Source organism: Anopheles darlingi, chromosome X, assembly GCF_943734745.1.
Source record: "Anopheles darlingi chromosome X, idAnoDarlMG_H_01, whole genome shotgun sequence".
NCBI lineage: Eukaryota > Metazoa > Arthropoda > Insecta > Diptera > Culicidae > Anopheles > Anopheles darlingi.
Window position 1 is genome coordinate 7,668,871 of NC_064873.1, and position 20,872 is coordinate 7,689,742.

Here is a 20,872-nt window from a genome sequence, read left to right on the forward strand (position 1 = left end):
GCCTTCCCTCGAAGGTGGCGACGGTCAGCCTCATCTTTTATCAAACACACAGACACACAGACACGCACAGACACGCACATGCACAGCCACAATAGAGGGGGGAGGGGAGTGTAGCCTGCTTTGTGGGGATCTTACCTGGCCGCTGGCTGGTTACTGGCAGGATCGCGTTGTGCACATTGGTGGATCTCAAGCTCGAGCCCTGCAAACCGATCACACGCGCTACGCGAAGGATTTGGATTGCTGTTGCTGCTATACCAGACCGCGTCGAAGACCACAACAACAACAACAACAGCAGCTCGACGGCGACGTGGGACGGCGACGCCAGAACAGCTAGGGATGGGCACACCCTAGTGGGTTCTTCGCACTGTGACAGGACGTGACGCTGACTGGCCCGGCACCGGACACGCTCGTCCGGGTAGTCTCTGGAACAGGGTGGCGCACCTTCAGTCTTCCACTGACTCAACTGACTTGTCACCGGATAGATAGGCCAAGGAGCTACGGGCTACTACTGCTGCTTTTGTCTTGCTTGCTGGCTAGCTGGCTGGTTGCTACGTGTATTGCCGTCGTCGCTACTACTACTGCTGGCTGGTTGGCTGGTTGGGTGCTGCGTGCTGCAGCGCTGTGCTGGCTCTCTACTAGGTGTGCAGTGTCGGAGCTAAGGGGGCAAGCCAGGACGACAACGCCGATACCGAAACACACCGAAGCACGCCAAGCCCAACGCCGAGAGAAAGAGAGAGGCCGAGAGCGCGAGAGCGCGAGAGAAAGAGAGTGATGACGGAGAGCACGCAGAAGCACCGTTCGAGAGCGAATCGGAAGTCGGGTTGCACACCGGCCGCTCCCTACATATATATATATATATATACAAGGCGCTCCCTCCGCCAGGATTGAGAGGTGAGAGCGGCGCGTCGCGGGCTCGAGAGCGGCATACTTACTGCGTATTCGACCTGCGTGTATAGTAGACATCCTGTTCGACCGAGTGCCTGTACGCGTACTCTCTCTCTCTCTCTCTCGGTACTCTACTGGATTTATAGCTGGCCTAGCTACTGGCCTACCTGGCTGCCTGGTTAGCTGTGTTGTAAGAGGACCATCCCTAAAATACGGAGCGCCCGCCGCTACTGGCGTCTGGCGCTCGGTGTGCGATTACTACTAGCCGAGGTCCGAGTACGCGAGCGGCGATTTCCGAATCCTTAGCTCGAGTTTGTCTTCCTTTTACCTCTTCTTCTGCCTCCGCAGACAACTAGTGTCTTGTTCGTTTTCTTTTTTCCTTTTCTTATTCTTCTTATTCTTATTGTTGTTGTTGTTGTTGTTCTTCTTCTTCTTCTTCTTCTTCTTCCTCTTCTTCTTCTTCTTCTTCCTCTTCTTCCTCGTCTTCTTCTTCCTCTTCTTCCTCGTCTTCTTCTTCCTCTTCTTCCTCTTCTTCCTCTTCCTTTTCTTCTTCTTCTTCTTCTTCTCCTTATTCTACTTCTTCTCCTTCTTCTTCTTCTTTTTCTTCTTCTCCTCCTTCTTTTTCTTCTTGTTCTTTTGCTCTTCAATGGCTGGCGTCGAAAACGAAAGCATCGAGCGTCCGATTGGCTCTAGTATGTTCGTGTATTTGCGTACTCAGCAATGATCAAGAATAGCAGCAGCACCCCCCACCCCTTCCCCCCCTCCCCATCACCCCTCACACTGACACACCCCACTTCCCCGTTCGCACCAATCAACCGACTTACTGGCTTCTGGCTAGCAGCTACTGGTGATCAGCAGCTACTGCAGCCCGTCGCAGCAGCAGCCGCCGCCGCTAGAGGGAGCACTGGCAGGCGGCCGCTATCGTGACCGTCTTGAAGCGCCAGTAAGCGCGCAGCGGCTCGGGCAGCAACGTCGAGTGGTGATCGGTGTCGGTACCGTGCTCGCCACCGCCATCGGAGCGCCGCGTCAGGACGCGCACCTTGTACGGGATCTCCTTGCAGCTGGAGCCACGCCAGCACTTCCGGCTGCTAGCGCTCCTGTTCTGGCAGATCGCGTTCACGATGTAGCGCGGAAAGTGCGTGTAACCAAGATCGAGCAGTTCGTACTGTGTGTGAGAGAGAAAGAGAGAGAGAGAGAGAAAGAGAAGGGAAAAGTTACACCACCAGCTGTCACAGCAGTAGTGGTAGTAGTTGCCCGTTCCTACCTTGGTCTGGCAGGCGCATGACGAAGGATATTGGGCGTAGAGATCGGCGGACAGTTCGCGGCCATAGTCGGCTGAGGTGCGCTTTACCGGGCCCCACTGACCGTCGCCTCTCTTCTCGACGTCGTCGTCACCGTGGTTGTCGTCATTAAGATCTGTGGTGGTGCGGGTGCTGCTACCCGTCGCAACCGCTGCGGCAGCCGTCGCAGCCGCCGCAGCCGCCGCCAGCTGCTGACTTAATCGGTGCAGTGTCCAACCGTAATGGGCGGGTGAGTGATGGCAGTTGGCGGAGGCGGCAGTCGTTCTCGTCTGGTCGCTCGCCATCTCACCATGCCCCTGCGGTTCCTGTTCCTCTTCGTCCTCCTCTTCGCGGGTCACATTGCTCTGGCCCCGGTCCGCCTCGCCTAGGTCCGTGTGGCCGCCATACTTGAGCCGCCCGTCGGTCGGCACCAGCACCAGCCCAAACAGAACCACACAAACGAATGGCTACGGGGAAGAGGTGGAGAGGGGGGCGCAAGGGAAACGATTGATATTGGAATGGTCAATGGGCGATCTCACACACTTACCGTGAACTTCATCTCCTTCCAGGACCAGCCAAATAGGTGGCTCTCGACCCCCAACCAACCCCCTTCCCCACACCACTTCTCTCTCTCTTTCTTTCTGTCACTACTCTCTCTCTCTCTCTCTCTCTCTCTCTCACTCACTCTCTCTCTCGCTCTCTCTCTCCTCGCTTTCCTTTACCTAAATTATGGCGACTCTTTGGCGGATGGTACCTCGACAGCCCGCGGTACACTGAGCGGTACACCGGGTTCGGTGGCTGTCTTTTATAAGCTTCAGCTGCCAGCCAAGGGATGCGCCATGGCATCAGCATCCAGCGTTGCCAACGGCTACTAATGGCGGACGCGACAGCTCGCATATCCGGTTACGCTGGCTGTTGGTGGGCGCGCGCGTACCAGGAAGCTTCCTAGAACCAGTGTGTCAGTGTTCAGCGCTATTGCGGATGATAGCGGGGACACTTCACTTCACGTCCCCCTGTTACCACTCGGAAAGGTGGTCGAAAAATAATAATACTATTTATAAAAAAAAATCGAAAGCATTCTCTTTTCTCTCCCTATTTGCACCGGACAAGCGCACATTCCGAGGATGAGGAGCCTGGCCCGAGGACCGCTTGACGTTTTCGCTAACGTCTTCAAGATCCGTTGGCTTCAACGGAACACATTTCAACCTGACTCGCCTGACACACTGTCGACGTGCATTCCCGGCGCGACACCGCTGTCCGCAGTCATTCGAATCAGGTCATCAGGCACGCCCCTCCAGGTCGCAGGTTCCTGATTCCGATACCGTCCATAGGTCCAGCGGTCAGGAACAGACCGGAGCTCGGCTGGATGGACGGCGCCCCCCCCTCGTCCTGGTTGCTGCACACAGCACAGAGAACAGAACGGAAATTCCACCCTACACAGACACACACACACACGCCGATGGTGTGCTTGTTGTTGCTGTTGCTGTTGTTGTTGTTATTGGGGGAGCTTAGCGTTCGCGTCGCTGGCGGCGGCGCTAAGCGGTCACAACAGAACACCGCGGCGCGGTCAGGGTGGTGTGGAAAAATGGGAAAAATCGACCCAAACCCCCTCCAGCGTGTGTGTGTGTGCTGCTGCTGCTGCAATCGGATCCTCCAGAATGTTGCGACTGCGACTGGACTGCGCAGAACGAACTCGAGCCCGAGCCCGCCAACTGCCTGCTGGGGGGGGGGGGGGGGCTTTGCAGATCACGGCGGGCCAGCCTCATTCGCCTTCCCATACCCCCCCCCCCCCTTCCTTCCTTCCTTTCGTCTGCCTGCGCCACGTAATACCACGTGGACTGAGCTGGACTGAGTCCTCGGATGGTCGCGTTAAGGTGAAGCCGTACCGGTGCCGCCGTGGCCGCCCAAACTCCTGCTGGCACACACACACACACACACAGAATCGATCGATCGGTCCCTATCGGACACGAGAAAGAGAGAAAGAGAAAGAGAGAGAGGAGGTTGCTAGATGGAGAAGGTAAGTTGGATGTTGGGTACGTCGGACGTGGCTCGAATGGGGCATGAGACGGGCAGTGCAGTCAGACCCGGGGTTCCGGGAGTCGACTCCGGTGTCCTGTGCCGTGCGGTCGATATCGCGCCCCCCACTAGTCCCCTAGACCAACTACCACCACCAGGGGGCAGTCAGTTCCCGGGAGTACCAGTCAGCGTCCACGAGTCCGGCGAGCTGGCTGCGTCGATTGCAGTCGCCGTCGTCGTCGTCGTCGTCGCTGTCGTCGTCGTCATGAAGCGGAAGCAACGTCGCTACAGGTAGGTAATGCTGTAACATCCCATAGCCCCCCCCCTCCCCTCGTGCAATCTCGTATCGCCTCCGCCACGTCACGTCTTCTCATCCTCTCGTCATCGTCTACGCATCCATCCGCAACCCATGCCAGGACGACGTTCAACTCGATGCAGCTGCAGGAGCTGGAGCGGGCGTTCCAGCGCACCCACTATCCGGACGTGTTCTTTCGCGAGGAGCTCGCGGTGCGGATCGATCTGACGGAGGCGCGAGTCCAGGTGTGGTTCCAGAATCGGCGTGCCAAGTGGCGGAAAAGCGAAAAGACGTCGGTTGGTGGTGGTGGTGGCAGTGGAGGGGACGGTCTCGAACCCGGAGCACACGATGCTGAGTTGGACGGGGGTGATCAGGACGAGGGGCTGGGCGCGGACACCACACTCGTCATAATCGGTGGTGGTGGTGGTGGTGGCGGTGGTGGTGGTGGCGTCGCGGACAGTGTACTCGGTAGTGGTAGTGCTGGCATGGACGGTGGCGAAGATGGTGACGATGGTTCGGCGGCTCGAATACTGGGGGTTGTGGGGGGTGAGTCCGATGAACTCGGATTAGGCGACGAGATGCTGCACGGTATGGACGATGGGAGCGATTGCCTGAAGCAGGCTCAACACCACCACCACCATCATCACCACCATCACCACCAGCAACAGCAACAGCAACAGCAACAGCACCAGCACCATCATCCCCATCAACATCAGCAGCACAGCAGCACTAGCAGCAGCAGCAGCAGCTCGCTGCTTCACCATCTGCAACAGCAACACTCGAATAGTGGCGGTTCGGAGGTCGTCGGAGGTGACGGGACAGGAGTGGGTGGTCTAGCGTTCGACACTAGCTCCCTGCAGGGTATAACCTTAGGCGCTGGTGGTGGTGGCGGCGGTACCGGATGTGACGGAGGTGTGAGCGTGGGCGTAGGGTCGCTGGGGCTTGGCTACGGGCTAGCCGATGCCGATCTGCCACGGCTTACCATGGGCGGCTCGCTGGCATCGCCCGGGCGGCTGTCACCGAACCTCTTCCTTAACCTCAACTTTGACCATCTGAACTCGCTGGACGGGAGCCGATCGAGCAGCCTAACGTTCGAGTGGAACAGCTTCACCGGGTCGACCTCGAGCACTACGCAGCCCGGCAAGCTGCCGGCATCGTCCCACACCGCCACCCTACCCTCGACCTCACTCTTTACCGGACTCGGGAGCTCAGAGCCGCTCGCCACCGATATCGATCACCAGGAGCACGGTCGCTCCTCGACCAACCTTCTTCTTCAACAGCAACACCACCACCAACAGCAGCAGCAGCAGCACCATCACCACCATCATCATCACCATCATCAGCCGTCCGTATATGCGGACGAGCTCAAGTTCCTGCATGCGGACGGCGGCTTCGGTGGTGTGGACGGTTTCAAGGGTGAATCGCTGTTCAACCTCGATCAAAGCCTGCTGGCTGGGCCCTCCGATCAAACGACACTCTCGATGCAGCACTCGATGCAGCACCAGCACCAGCAACAGCTGCACCACACTGCACACCACCACCATCAGCTGCTGTGCGGTGGACACCATTCCGCTCAAAAGCCGCCTCAAGCCTCAAGCCATCATCCCCATCAACAGCAACAGCAACAGCAGCTGCAGCAGCAGCAGCAGCAGCAACAGCACCACCACCACCATCATCACCACCTGGCCGGGCTGCTGGTGGACGAGCTGGCCGGGTTTACGGCGCTCGGTGGAGACGGTGGTGACCATACCGGGCACACGTCACCACCGGCATCGCTGACGCAGCCGCTACAACCGCCCGCGACGGCTGACGGTTGCCAGGACCGGGACGACGAGGAGCGTGAGGCTGACGCCGGTCACCGATCGTCACCATCGGAGCTGCTCGATCTCGAGCGCCCCATCAGCATCCATCTCAACGTCGACGAGGAGCTCGGTGGCAAATTCTAATCCCCTTCCGTGCTTTGAAATACGCCACCCCCCTGTTCCCACTACCCCGAGGTTGTCGAGTCGAAGTTACCATACTACAGACCCCCTCTCCCTTCCGGTCCCCATCCAAACCTTCTTCCCCTAGTGAACAAGTCAGTGCAGCAGGACAGCAGGACAGCAGGACTGACAATCATCGCTTCCAACGGGCAGCGGACATTTCGGATCGGTGGAGAGGAAGAAACGCAGACACTGTTTAATGTATAAGTATATATATAATATATGTATATGTATATTTTATGTATATGCATAAGAGTTAAGAATAGAAAAGATTGTGTGTGTGTGTTTATGACAGAGAAAAAGAGAGAGAGATAGGGGATAGAATGAGGGAGAAAGAGAGATAAACGAGAAAAACAAAGCATAAGGAGAGTTGTTAATCAATCATCATCGCCTCAGTATGAGGAATATGTTGCTGGTATGATTCGCTGTTTGCTGCTGTTTTTCACTTTTCGTTTGCTTGTTTGTTTGTTTGTTTTCTTTTTTTTTTAGTTAATAAATACACGCTGCGTGCGTTTCCACAAAAAATGGGCACCCTCTGCCTCGCTCCCGCTCGGCCTGCTCCTAGAAAAAACAGGAACAGGGAGGACAACAGGGTGCCCTGGAGTCCATCAAAAGAGACCAATTACGTAAGCTACTAAGTGGGTGAACGATGAAGCCGACACCCGGAGACTCCGATCGCCCCTTTTCCGGCCGATCGGTGTTCCTGGGCGGGTCCTTTCTCGTTCGCGCGTGCGTGTGTAGGTATTGTGCGGTTTGTTCCATGTCGGACATGTGTCGCACCCCCGTACGCACGCAAGCAAGCACTGCACACATCATCCATCACACCCTAACGCGTACCCCCGAAGTAGTAGATCAAGAGATATCACACAGACTTCTAAACGCTGCTACAACCCCGATCCCGATTGACCCCCTCCCCCCTTCCCTACTACTACATCCTTCCATCACCCCCCCCCCTCCCCTCCTTCCTCCTCTCGCTAACCACTGTATCTCCTAATTTGCATGAGTGCCTGAGGTTCCCTCCTTCCCGCCGCTCCGTTGCTGTTGTTATTTTAGTCCCTGGATGTTCCTGGGTCTGTTTGTTTTAGTTTCAATTCCACCTCCCCCCTGCCCCCTCTCCTCCTTAATATTGCTTCCTTCTCAGCATTCGCTCCCCGGCCCGCCCCGCATGAGGTAGAAACGTTGGCGCAGCAGGGCCATGGAAAGAGTAAAGTGATCGTAGATCGCGAGAAAGGAGAGGTAGGATGGTGACAGCACAGTGTGTGCCTCTGTGTGTGTGTGTGTGTGTGTGTGTGTGTGTGTGTGTGTGTGTCGTGATTCGAGTATTTGGCTTTAGCTTCCCTGATTCGCTCGCGTGCGTCGCGCATTACCGCATTCTAGACAGGGGGAAGGGGCCCGAGGCTAGGAGGAACCCTAATAGGTGCTAATTGTCCGAATTCGCTCTCTTCTTCTCTTTTCTTCTTTTTTTCGCTCTCTCGCTCACCTTATCGCATCGCTTCCGCACTATTAGCACGGCACGGTATGCTCTCGAGCGCTAGCTTCTAAATGTGAATGTATCGAGCGGAGTGGCATCTAAACACTCGTCCGATTTAGCAAGCACCACATGCGGGAGAGGAAGATGGCAGGGTAAGAAGGTGGGCAGAGATACAGGAACTGCATCCCCAACGTAGACTACACGGTAATGTCTAGATTTATATTTATATATAATAATTACGTGTTTTGAGTTGGTATGTGTCGCTGTGTGTGTGTGTGTGTATGTGTGTATGTGTGTATGTTAACACGTTAGTGTTGTAAGTGTTGTAGACGTATCGAAATATCTGATGCCGGTAGCCAGTTACACAAAACATGGATAGGCCATTCATCAAACCCTCGATAGCCCTCGGTACGACTGTCACGGTACGACCGTTACAATCCGAGGGAAAACCAGAGGAGGAGGGGAGGGGGGTCAGAGTGATAAAAAGATAATGAGAGAGAGAGAGAGAGACGGAATGCGCCGATCGGTTCTGCAGATGGAACCATAAATTCTAACGCAATCTTAGACGGTGTGTGTATGTGTGTAACGAGTAGTTTGAGATGCAGTTCAGTCGTTCATCGGCAGCACGACGCCTGCAGTGCACGGAAGGGCCTGCAGGCGGTTAGGATGACGATGGGGGTCTGGTCGTACCCCGCTCGTGCGGAGGTGATGAGGTGTAGTGAGTGGTGGTGCGTGAAGTTGGCGCGGGATCTAGTACTCCCACTGGGTGGCTGTGTCGTAGCCGGTGTCGACGAGCTTGAACGTGCCGTTCTTAGTGGCACCCAGGTAGCGGCCATCGCTCGAGCGGAGACAGATGCGCGTCGGTTCGCGCAGCTCGATGAAGAACCCATCGCACGGTACATCCGAATCGGCCGCAATGCCCTCACCATCCACACGCCAGTATTTGCCGTTTTGTCCTACGAATAGCAATGGTGAGGGAGAAGGAGAAGAAGGGAGGGAGAGAAAGAGAGAGAAAGAGAGAGAGAGAGAACGAATTAATGATAGCTTAGTCGTAGCTCAGTATCGCGGAGCTAGAACCCTTACCCTTAAAGTGCACGATACCCTTTTGGGCCCGCTCGACCAGGATCGTCTCGTAGATCGCCTTATTGCACTCGAGCTTGTTGCTGCCGGGTGCGCGATAACCGACGAAACCCTGCTCGCACTTGAGCACCAGAATCGGGCGGTTGATGAGATAGAAGTAGAACTTGGTCGTCTCCTCGATCGCCTCGGCCGTCGCAAACAGGTGACCGGAGCGCTTGGTGGCCAGCAGCTTGCCGTTGTTGGCACGGAACGACACCGAACCGTCGCCGTGCCACTCGAGCTCGAACAGGGCGTCGGCCGACCGGCGGTTACCGGTCGCCTGAATGCCACCGCCAGTCGACAGGCACCAGTAGCGGTCCTGGGTGGTGCGCAGTGCCCACCGGTGTGCCGACCAGTCGAACTCGAGCTGGAACGTTTCGTTCTCGCCGATCTCGTCCTGGTTGGCCGTCACGTCCACGCCCTGCTTCACCGACACGTACTTGCTGTTGAGTGCCGCGATGAACGAGGCCTGCGGCAGCGAGTCCTCGAGCGAGAACAGCTCGTCCCGTGTCACCGTCTGCGAGCGTGACTTGAGCACCGCCTTCGAGCCAATCGGCGACAGATACAGACCGTGGCGATCGCGCAGCGCCAGGTGCCCGCTGTGGTACTCAGCCGAGAACAGGCAGTCCTCGGTGCAGCGCACCTCCAGCTTGCCGTTCGAGTTGAGGTATCTGTGTCGGTCAAGTGTCCGTTAGTGTTTTGTGCGCTTGTTGTTTTGTGGTGGCGTTTGAGGCGGCGTGGCTTACCTGTTGTTGCACGTGTGCAGTGCGTACCGGCCCTCCTCGTCGGCGCGGAACTCGAGCGTGAAGAGCGTATCCTCGCCCCACGGAATGTTTGCGTCGACGTGGATCTCATCCTGCGAGTCGGACAGGTGCGCGAACCGCTTGCGGCCGACCGAGCGCAGGTTCACCTGGGGCCGGGCCGCCAGATGCACGCTCCACAGTTCGCTCTTGCCCGGTGCCTTTGCCGTGCAGGTCAGCTTCTCCGGTGTGCCACCGAGGAAGTAGCCCCGCTGCTCGTTCTTCAGCGCCCAGCGGCCCGAATTGTCGTCGGTGATGCTGATCTGGAACCGGCTGCCGGCGTCACGCTCCTCCGACTCGCACAGCACGTTACCGAACGTGTCGACCGATAGGTAGCGGCCGAGGTGCGATTTCAGATAGATGATGCCTACCGCGCGGAGGGGGAAAAACGGGACAACAAAGCACGCAATCAGTCATCAGCAGCCGTCACTCACGTCTCGCGTGCCCTCTTCTACCACCACTACCACTCTCTCTCTCTGTGCTTTGTGCTACATCTCTGGTGCCTGCGAGACAATCTCAGGAGGGGATACCATCTTAATCTCCTCCACCTTTGCCATCGCCATCGCCTCGAGCGCCCACTGGACAGAGACAGGGATGATCCGCGGGCCAGGCCATACCATGATTGCACCATCAATCAAAGGGCTCTGTGTGCAGACTGTGCTGTGGTACACGGTATGATGATGATTACACCTAGCACGACTGGAACACCACCCCCCCTCAGGGTATCCCAATGGTACTCTGACGCCGGAGGCGCTTTGGATGGCTGATCACCACACCAGCTACAGCAGCAGCCGCAGCAGCAGCACGCGAGCGAAGCAGAGTGTGCGGTTCGCGTGAAGAGGCATTAACGAGCAAGTCTGTACCAGGCGAGGTGAGGGGAGCGGAGGCTACATAAGGGTGCGCGCGCGCGCGCGCGCTACTTACTGTCGCCAGTGTTGGAGGGCTCGAGCGTCCAGAGCTGCTTCTTCTTGAGGCTGGCACCGTTGGCGTTCAGCTTGTAGCCGAACGTTTCGGCCGTCATGTATTTGTACTGGCCATTGATCAGCCCGATCGTCCACCAGCCCTTCTGCTGGTTCTGTAGCAGGATGTCCCCGTTGGTGCTTATGTCGTAGCCGGAGCCATTCATGGTGGCGGCGGTCGGTTGCAGATACAGGGTGGCTGCCGGGGGGGACGAGATCTCTTGCGAGATCACGCACGCGTGCTGTGCAGAAGAAGGGGGGCGAGGGGCGAAGAGGACGGAATAGGGGAGGAGGTGACGGCGGGTGTAGCGACCTAGTAGATCACTCTGATGTAGCACTGTAGGAGAGAGAGAGATAACGAGAGAGAGAGAGAAGCATAAGGTAATTAGCAGTCGGTTGCATGGCTCACGCATCAGCAGACCCCGTCGGTCGTCTAGGTCTGTGAAGCCGTTATCAGCGCCAGCCAGCCAGCCAGCCAATGACCGTCTAGCCGTCTAGGAGGGAAGTAGTCACGCAATGCACCACCGGATCACTGCTAACTTTGAGACCTTGGGTACCAACAGCAGATCGTGTGCAGCCATGAGTATGTCGGGTGAGTGAGTAACATTCGCCCGCTGAAGGAGATGGGAAAGCACGCCCGGTGCCCCGGTCTGATGCATAATATATGACGACCGCCCCCCTATGAGCAATCGGGAAACGCCATCTTGCGCGCGGAAACGGAAGTCGATGCGTCATTGCACTTCATGACGTCATGACGTGGGACGCGTGTTCAGTCGACGGGATCCTGCTCGAACCTGATCCGCCACCGGGCCGGTTGAACACAACGTTCTCTTAACGCGCTCTCTTTGGTCGATACCACCCTCGCCTTACTCACACCTTTGGTTATTTGCTGTGGCGGAAACCGCTGACAGGTAAGACGTTGACGACCGGAAGTCACGCACACGGCGCGCGACACAATCACACACACACACACACGCGCGTGCGCAGAGGTGTTTAGTGTGGAGGAGGAGGAGGAGAGCAACAACAGCACCAGCAGCAAAACACACACACACACACACATCAAGCCGGTAAGGCTTCCAGCAGCAGACTGTGGCGGACTAATGCGAGTGCGATCGCCCCGGCGACGATGATGACGGGGAGGATTTCCCCCTTTCCACTCCTTCTCTTGCTCTCTCTCTTCTCTCTTTCTCTCTATCGCGTCTCCCTTTGTTCGCGGTTCGCGGTTCGCCGCTTTTGTCTGCGCTTCCCTCCCGCGAGGAATACCAAATCGACGCCGATTCCTCGAAGGTTGCTCCCCTTTGGCACCGACGAGACTACGGCGATCACATCCACAATCGGCAATCGGAGGAGCCCTGACCTCCTCCTGGGACGCACCACCATGACTATCAACCGATTGCAGGAGTCACCGCGACTCGCTCGCTCGCTCGCTGACTCATAAGCCGATAGCAGGGCGTAGCGTGTGGAAGGTAGAGGAAAGGGGCAGAATGGGTTTGGTGGCGCATCCGCTTTATCGCTTTAGACGCTTCTCGGTGCTCGGGGGGTGGGTGCAATGTTCCCTCGTTCCCTCGCGACCTTGCACCAACAACAAAACACACATGTACACACAAACACACACACATGCACGGACGTGACTCCATTTGCATGTTTGCGCTTCGTTCTGTCTCTCTCGTCATTCCGGTAATCCGCAGGGAGGAAGGGGTTTCGATCCGATCCCAACCTACCCCCCTCAGCGATTCATCTACTCCTGGAAGAGGAGACGAAAGACCACGAGAAAGACAGAGTAGGAGGAAGGAAGAGGGAGTTGACGAGAGAGAGGGAGATGATTGAACGGAGGAGGACGTGACGAGATGGCGGTGGACGGTGATAGATGGATGGCCGTCCGTGAAAGTGGTCCTCCCCACCCCCCACCCCATGGCTTCACCTTCCCCGAGGGGAGGATGGATTACGGGTGGATGAGTGTGTTCCGCTATTGGGAAAGCGGTGCACACACACACACACATACGAAACGCACTCGTCCCCTTCCCCCTGCTCCCTCTCTCTCTCTCGAGCTACTAGCCGCAAGTAATAAAACTTTCTTCCAGGTAGATAAAAAAAAACAAAACAAAAAAAACCTCCCCGATAACGGGTCCGGGAGTGCGCGAAAATTTTTGCCAAGCGTGCTTCTTGACCTCGATCGCCGGATCGTGATCGTTTTCCGGGCAAGCTTCAGCGCCCACTGGTTTTTTTTGGGGGGGGGCGCAAACTATCACAAGCAAAACAATTTCACCCCCGCGGATTTGAGCGGAGAGATGCATATTGCGGAGGCATATTTTTTTGCTTGTTTGTTTGTTACTTCCAAAAACTTTTCTCCTTGATGCACCCCACCACCCGATCGGTGCCCATCGAACTAGGAGCCACCGAAAAGAAATGTAAGAAAATAGATGGCGAGGGAGAGGGAGAGATAGAGAGCGATAAGAAAGCGGCAAAAGGTGGAGTAGGGGGGTGGCACATGCATAATGCATGTGGGCTGGGGAGGAGATGCTTTTCCAATTCTCCCGTCCCCCCCAACCCCCGCTCCGGCCACGCATGCACGCGCGTGCACACACACGCACGCACACACCAGACTTTCACGAAACTTCGCCACGTTTTCTCCACGCGCTCCGGATTGTTTCTTTTTTTTATTGATGGCCACGCGTCTAAGAGGGGAGGAGAGAGAGGCTGAGGGAATTATGACCACCATAGAGCACCATAGCCTGGGTGGTGGATTATTAAGCGAAGAGTAGAGAGAGAGAGAGCCTAGAAAGCCCCCGGCCGGCTACCTGTGTATTTGCCTTTCTGTCTGTCGAGTGTGAGCTGTAACCCCATTTTGTGACAGCTGCATGTGGATGTCAACAATCGCCAAACGAGAAAAGATATTGCGAGATCTCGCGTTGCAGGATGCAGCAGATCGTGACAATCTTTGCGATGCTGCTGCCGCCGTGTTTTTTTTTTTCTTTTTCTGTTGTGCCAACCATCAACCTCGCACAACCCTCACACTGGTGGCTGTACGTCCATCTGTACGGAATGGGTGTTTGCTGCTGCTGCTGCTGCTGCTCGGTACGCGCAAGCGTATTGTTGCTGCTGCTGCTGCTCTACATATCTAGAAACGAGTGGTCCACACTCCACGCCACACCAATCGCTCTCGCAAACAATAGTCAAAATCACACCACATACGTTCATAAACACACACACACAAACACGCAAACACACACAAACGCAGGTGTTGGTACGATTTCTTCGCCAGGGGCCCCCAAAAATCGTAAAGCCTCCGCCGCTTCCGTTCGAAACAGAAGAAAAAAATCGCGGCGTGGCCGGGAATCGGACACGATCCGGAGTGGTCATAGAACCGCGGGTAGGGGGGGCTCCGTCCTCTCGATTCACACTCCGCACGCTGGTGGAGTGAGAGAGGTGTAGCAGCAGCAGCAACAGCAACAACAACCCAACAACAACAACACAAAAATCAAATCAATGGCTAATTGGACCACGGCCACTCACGCGGCATGGACGGCGCAACACGCTAACGGGAAACGGAAAGAGGCAACCAAAAAGGAAAAACGGTGCCCTCCATACCCGCTTCCCCCCACCAACCACCTTTCAATCACCACAAGAGAGAGAGAGAGAGAGGCTGACTGGGCTTTCTCCGGTGTGGAAACGGCATTTTCCCGAGCCCGGTCAGGCCCGTGTGCGCCGGCTGGCTGGCTGGCTGGTCTTGCCAATTTGTGTATGCTTGTGTGTGTGAGTGCAAATAACGGGAGTAATTTTCCAACCCAGAGTAGCATATCGTGATGATGATGATGATGACGATCGCTCAACGATTCCATCTCGTTTGTAAAGAGGGCACCATCATCACGGGCAGCTGGCAGGCCTCCCCCTGCCCCCCTCCTAAAGTTTCGTTTCCTCCGAGCACTCCTAGAGGCTGGATGATTGGCGCGAAAATGAAATAAAACAAAAATGGCAAACCAACAGCAACAAGCACGAGATAGGGAGAGAGCGAGCGGCCATAGAACCATAAAGATACCGAGACGGACAGGCGGTGGCGGTGTTCCGGTTTCGCCAAAAAACGGGGTACGACAGAACGACAAAGATGATGCCAAACAGGCAAAACACACGCAGCGATGGTCGCGGTTTTTTTTTTTTCGGGGAATCGGTTTCGGCGTTTTCGGTAGCAACGGTAACCTTGAATATCACACCGGCACCCCCGCCCCCGTGTTGAGGTTGAGAAAACGACGGAGCCCCCCTGGAGCGGAACGGAACGGAACGATGGGCCACCGTCTGCATCATCCGCTCTTAGCGTCAGCGCGCTAGTAGCACACGCGGGACATTGTGTGTCACGCACGCACATGTGTTCGCCACATGTGTCTGTGTCCGTGTGTGTGTGTGTGTGTGTTTGTATAAGGAAACGGCAGGCATTCATGCGCTGCACATTAATATGCCAGAGAGCCGGCCGGCCGGCCGTCCGTCCGTGTGCCTGTGACTGTTGAAGCGTCGTAACTGTCGAGACGCCGCCAATGCCGCCGCCAGCGCGTGACTCTCCTTAGAAGCAGCAGCTCGCCCCCCGCCCCGTGTGTGTGTGACAGCAGTGAGTGTCCTGGTGGTGAGTGGTGCACACCGCCAACCGTGTTTGCTCGCGTGCTAGAAGGAACACGCTGCGACACACTGGGACTTGTGGGGTAGCATTTGCGCAGTCCACGCGCACACCCACACACACACACACCGACATTTTGCCTCGGGAAAATCCAACCCTTGGCTTGGTTGGGTGTGGGGCATTGGCGCGTATGCACAAACACACCCACAATACCCCGCGCGCAAGGATTCTAGGAAGCGCTCGATATCGATCCAGGACCGCTGCAGGACAAGATGGCGAACCGACCGCCAAAGGTGAGGTTAGAATGAACGTTACACTTGCCGCCAAAACGATTTGGAGTGCCCATTACTCCGGTGGGGTCGAGAGGGTGCCTCCATCCCCCTCCCCCTTTCCGCGGGGGTTGCATTTGCAGACTGCGTCATCGACCCCCCGGCTCGATGGCCTCAGCCTCGTGTGTGTGTGTGTGTTTCGGAACCACCGGCACCGGGATGGGGCTAATGCCCTCGCAGCGGATTTACTGTAGCGGATCGGTCGACGCTGCCTCCCCTCCTACCCTTCTCCCCTGGAATTGAAGGAGAAATGAACCGGTACCGGTCTCTCTCTCTCTCTCTCTCTCTCTCTCTCTCTCTCTCTCTCTCTCTTTCTTTCGCTCTTTCTCCTGCGTGTGTGTTATTTCAACCAGCGCGAGATAATTCGAGCAGATTATGCTACACCCTGGCTGTAGTATAGGGGAGCGGGATTAGCGAAAGGGGATCGAGATGGAGAGTAACAAAACAAGTCAGGCCCCGTTGCCACGGGACACAGCTGAGCTACCCGGGCAGCGGCAACATGCACCAAAGCCAGACAGAGTGAGAGAGAGAGAGCGAGAGAGCAAGAAAAGAAAACGGGCGAAAGGCATCGAGGCAACAATAGATCGAGCCCGAAATACCGGCGGCCGAATTGAACAACCGTTCGATTGGCCGTGCTGCTGCAGTGAGTGAGCCGGAATTGTGTAAAGAAGAAGGGTGAATGGGGGAGGGGGGAGGAGGGCTCCAAAAACCCGATATTACCAGGCCTACCAGGAGGTACCGGTTTGGTTTGTGCGGGGAGCCGCCGCCGGGAGCCCGGGAGAAATTCAACACCATAATTATCCTTTCCGGATCTTATCCACCCCCCACCCCCGACGAAGGGGAGGGGGCGGGGGGGAATGAGATGTAGGAAGGCTGGTATGGGCAGGCACACGCTCTAAACACCAGCCAACACGAGCAGGTTGGCTGCGATCTGGTCTGCCGGCGTTGAGTGCGTGTGTGCGTGCGTGTGTGTGTGTGTTGCGGCTGCTGCTATCGCTTTAATCGCACCCTGTTCCGGAACTATCGGGACCAACAAGGAAGTGTAAACATGCACGCGATAAAACGTCAATCAAGCGATATAGAGAGAGCGATCCATGAAGAAGCTGTCGTGCGCGAGGTTGAGGGGGCATTATGGTGCAATTGCGGTGAAAGGAAGCCCTCTCTCTCTCTCTCTCTCTCTCTCTCTCTCTCTCTCTCTCTCTCGCGGGATCAATCGATGGGCTTGGGGGCGAAGATAAAGCTGTCGAAAATGCGCCGAAAAACAAGCGGTTGAGAGTCACCTACCTCCCCCCGTTTATAGCCCCATATCTAGAGATTCACCTGGCCCTAAACTTTACTCTTTTTTGGGCAGGAGTGCTCTCAAGTCAGTGTGCAGCGCACACACACACACATAGTCACGCGGAAGGCACGCGGCGGATGGACACCTTGTTAAAAGCGGGGGAAACACCCCCTTCGGCCTGCCCCTTGGACCGTAGCCGCGAGTGAAAGCTCATTGGCACCGGCACCGCGCGGTGCCGCTCAACAGTGCGAATCGAATAAATTTGCTTTTCCATTTTCCATCCACACACACACACACAGCAGCAGCCGCTGCTCCTCACGATCGCCGCGCGCTTTCACCCCTTCGGTTACCGCGGTTCCTACCCATCCAGCTTCCATCAGCAGCAGCAGTAGCAGCACCTCTTGGTAGAGCCATTCACCACCATCAGCACTTGATGATGATGATGATGAAGATTGTGGTTGCTGCTGCAGCGCAATCCTTTTACTAGCGATCAACGCGCGATGGTTCTTTGCTGGCCTCTCTAATTGATTCTATGCTGCTTCTAGGAGAGGGAAGAGGGGTGGTTCTCAGGAGCCGGGAGCGACGGGAGGTGCCTAAAATTGCTGTGCAAATCGGTGTCGGCTTCCTTGCTGCTGCTGCTGCTGCTGCTTCATCAACCATAAATGCACGGATCCAAGACCAGCAGCAGAGGGGCAGCAGCAGCAGCAGCATCATCATCGTCTGGTACTAGCCAGCCAGCCAGCTCTTTATAGGGCGGCTCCAGAGCCGGAGCCAGAGCGAGAAGGAAACGGTAAGAAGCCAGCCAGCTACCTAGCCTGTTGGTCATTAGTCAGCCACGGTCAGAGCTCCTGCACAGAACAGACGCTCCCCCCTCCTGGGAGGGGGTGTGGGATGGGGCCAGCGCTGCAACAAAGGTACAATGACTCAGCTGCTGGTGCTGCTGCTGCTGCTGCTGCTACCTCCTCTTCTTTCTCTCTCCCGTATCTCAGGTGCAATCTGCAAACATTTCCACGCCTATTTTCACACTCACATACACACACACATACACACAGGCAGAGAAAATGGTGTGGCGGGGTGTGCGCATGTGTGAAATGAGCGTGAAGCGCGGCCGCCGCGCCGCGAAAGAAGCCGCAAAGCAAAGGGGGAAGAAGCAACGCGGCGAATCATGGCGAAATGAAGTTGGAATCGCCCAGTAAATTACCACTACCTGGTTCTGAGCCAGCGACGAGAACGGTGTGTGTGTGTGGCTAGCCATAGAACCATAGAGGACAAGGTAAGCCCCCCCCCCTCTCCGCCACACTGGCTGGGCCCCATCCGCAGCGACCGAGACGAAAGCGGAGCGGAGCGGAAAATGTGCAAAAAGACGACCGATGGTAAGCAGCAGCAGCAGCAGCAAGGGCGGTAGCGGTGGCGGAAGAAGAACGAGTACGCACTCGCAGAAAAGCTCGTGCGCTGGAGGCCTGCCCCTTCCCCAAACCGTTTTTCCGCGGACCCTCTCCCCGCCCCCGCTGGGTGCCTTGGGGTCGACTACTTGTGGGTTGTAGCGTTCTTTTCGCTTGCGTTTTTCCGGCATTGGGGAAACGGAACACAACGAATCGAAGATGAAACTACACCACACTACCGGCTGGGACAGAGACCAGATGTGGCATCCTTGCGCGAGCATCATCCGGCTGCTCGCGTGTCTCCATGCGGTACGTCAAGGCCTCCAGAACAGCTCTCCGATCTCGAGGAAAACAAAGAACGTTCCAAAAAGGGAGCAGCACGGGCAGCACGGGCAGCAGGCAGGCGGCATTTCCGGGACAGTGTTCCACACACACACCTCGCCCTCTCTCGACCGGCAATCCTGTTGGATCGGGAGGAGACCGGTGTGCTTTACCCAAAACACATGCTTGTCGCCGGTACGCTGGTGTGTGTATGATTGTGTGTGTGCGCGCAGAGGGCAGATGCAAAGCGGGGTGACTCATGGCCGCTGGCTCGCATGCGCCGAACATGCACATGCGCCAGCAGCGAGGGCGGTGGAGGAAGGAAGAGAGGGAGACGCATAACGAGTGCTGGAACGTGTGTCGCCACGCCAATTTCTTCTTTGTCCAAACTCATCGTCGGCGCCGGCCCGGAGACCTTAGACCGGCGTATTTGCGTCCCCCCCCTTCGCAGTATATGCAGCCCCCCCCCCCCCTCCTTCTCGCTGCCGCTTTGCCGGAGTTCCTTGGCCGGTCGGACCGGAGTCATGGAACTTGACGTGACACACGTACGGGTTAAATTTAGACCGAGTACCGCGCTGCTGCTGTCTACCCGCGTCCGCCAGAACGGACTGTCTGCCCGGGGGGTAACTGCCCGATGCACGCACAAACACACACACACACACAGACGCACCCACGACTGCACACTGCAGTATGTCTGCACCCGGTGCTCTCTCTCTCTCTCTGTTAAGGACCTGGTGCACTGTGATACGCACAAGACGCACAAGTTTTCGACACGACACGGAGGAATCAGAGAGACAAACAAAACCGTCCGATAGACACTAACGCACACATTTACACACACGCCCTGCTGCTGTTGCTGCTGCTGAAGCCGCTGCCGTGTCAGACAACAGTGGCGTTGTTTTTTTTCCGTTGTTGCTGTTGTTGTTTGTGTTGTTGCTGTTGTTGTTGTTGCTGCTGTAGGTATCGTGCGTTGCCGTTTGCGGTTGCTAGTAGTTAACAGACGACGGGGACGAGACGAGAGCGACGAGAATTCTGTCAGCACGGGGTACTGACTGTCGGAACCGACGCCAAGCAGTGCCAGGTGTAGGCGCGGTGTGTGTGCGTGTGTTGGATGATAGTAAGGAGGCCGGTTAAGGGTCATGGAGCGACCTGCTGTCGCTGCTGCTGCCGCTGCTACGTTATCACACTTCCTGCTGCAAGCCGGCCTGTGGCACCTTCACGCCCACACAAAAGCACAAACACACCAACAAACACACACAAACGAGGTATGAGCAGAGACGGACGAGCAGCAGCAGCAGCAGACAAGAGCAGGGCACGCAGGATGTTGCGCTTTGAGTTTGAGCGTTTTTCAGCGGGCAAGGAAGCGGAAAGAGAAATGTGATGGTGGTGGGTGGGAGAGCTACCCGGTCCCCGTGCTACACACACACTCACATACACACAGTACGGGAAGTAATGAGGATTTGGGCATTCGGATCGCTCGCCTCTCTGCTTGCTCTGTTGGCGATGGACGTTTGATTGGCTGTGGCTGACGACTCTGCGGCGAAGGACCGGGAGGTAAGGGGAGGGTGGTGGGGGTACACCGCAAAGCAAAGTACCTGGAGACCGAGCAAGTCGTCTCGAAGAGGAAGAGGATGGGGGGGGGGTGCTTTTACCTTTGTTTTTCCTCTTTTAGGAACCTTTTTTTTTAGCAGCGATTCACTTGAAAGAGGCAGAGGCGTACACAGAGCGTGGTGCTGATGATGATGATGGTGATGATGATGATGGACACGCACAGAACGAATGAACGAACGAACGGACGGACGGACGAGCGAACGGAACACACGGGACACACGGACACACGGATTCACGGATTCACGGATACGGAGCGTCGAGCGGGTGTCGAGAATTGTGGAGTAGTATCGAGTAAACGACAAGGAAGAGTGTGAGGGCCGCGTGTGCGTTCAACTCGGCTGACGGAGCATAAATGCAATCGCTGCTGGAGATGCTCACATAGTTATTGGCGCTCTCGGAGGCCCCCGGGAGTGCCGGACCCGCGGCCGCGCTTTCGCTTGTGTGCCTGGCGAGTGCCTGCTGCTGCTGCTGCGGCTGTACCTCAGCCGCACCCCCGCACCGGCTACCAACGACGCACGCAGAAACGCTGTGGCACTCACA

General features: G+C 56.6%; 4 protein-coding genes across 5 annotated transcripts in view; 1 reads left to right on the forward strand and 3 right to left on the reverse strand.

Annotated features, from left to right (window-relative positions):
* LOC125954031 (protein tweety-like) overlaps positions 1-616 on the reverse strand; it is a 4,538-nt gene extending 3,922 nt beyond the window's left edge. Inside the window, exon 1 of the mRNA XM_049684027.1 lies at positions 136-616. The gene's annotated coding sequence lies outside the window, so the exon portion shown is untranslated. The remainder of the gene's footprint in view (positions 1-135) is intronic.
* Positions 617-1,711: 1,095 nt separating this feature from the next.
* LOC125958749 (uncharacterized) lies at positions 1,712-2,757 on the reverse strand. The gene is made up of 3 exons (XM_049691723.1): positions 2,713-2,757; positions 2,150-2,632; positions 1,712-2,050 (listed from the first exon to the last, which is right to left on the reverse strand). The coding sequence occupies exons 1-3, from the start codon at positions 2,722-2,724 to the stop codon at positions 1,778-1,780; spliced, it is 768 nt and encodes a 255-aa protein (XP_049547680.1). The 5' UTR covers positions 2,725-2,757; the 3' UTR covers positions 1,712-1,777.
* A 1,461-nt stretch (positions 2,758-4,218) lies between these two features.
* LOC125958907 (homeotic protein ocelliless) lies at positions 4,219-6,422 on the forward strand. Its single transcript, XM_049691736.1, has 3 exons — positions 4,219-4,472; positions 4,598-5,724; positions 6,211-6,422. Exons 1-3 carry the CDS (start codon positions 4,219-4,221, stop codon positions 6,420-6,422), a joined length of 1,593 nt encoding a protein of 530 aa, XP_049547693.1.
* Positions 6,423-7,389: 967 nt separating this feature from the next.
* On the reverse strand, positions 7,390-20,664 carry LOC125954163 (protein singed). 2 transcript variants are annotated; one of them, XM_049684282.1, is made up of 5 exons: positions 20,374-20,664; positions 10,773-11,144; positions 9,795-10,215; positions 9,013-9,719; positions 7,390-8,885 (listed from the first exon to the last, which is right to left on the reverse strand). In XM_049684282.1, exons 2-5 carry the CDS (start codon positions 10,972-10,974, stop codon positions 8,680-8,682), a joined length of 1,536 nt encoding a protein of 511 aa, XP_049540239.1. In that variant the 5' UTR covers positions 10,975-11,144; positions 20,374-20,664; the 3' UTR covers positions 7,390-8,679. The 2 variants fall into 2 exon arrangements, with proteins under 2 accessions (XP_049540239.1, XP_049540324.1); XM_049684367.1 differs by lacking the exon at positions 20,374-20,664 and adding an exon at positions 11,682-11,850.
* Positions 20,665-20,872: the final 208 nt, after the last annotated feature.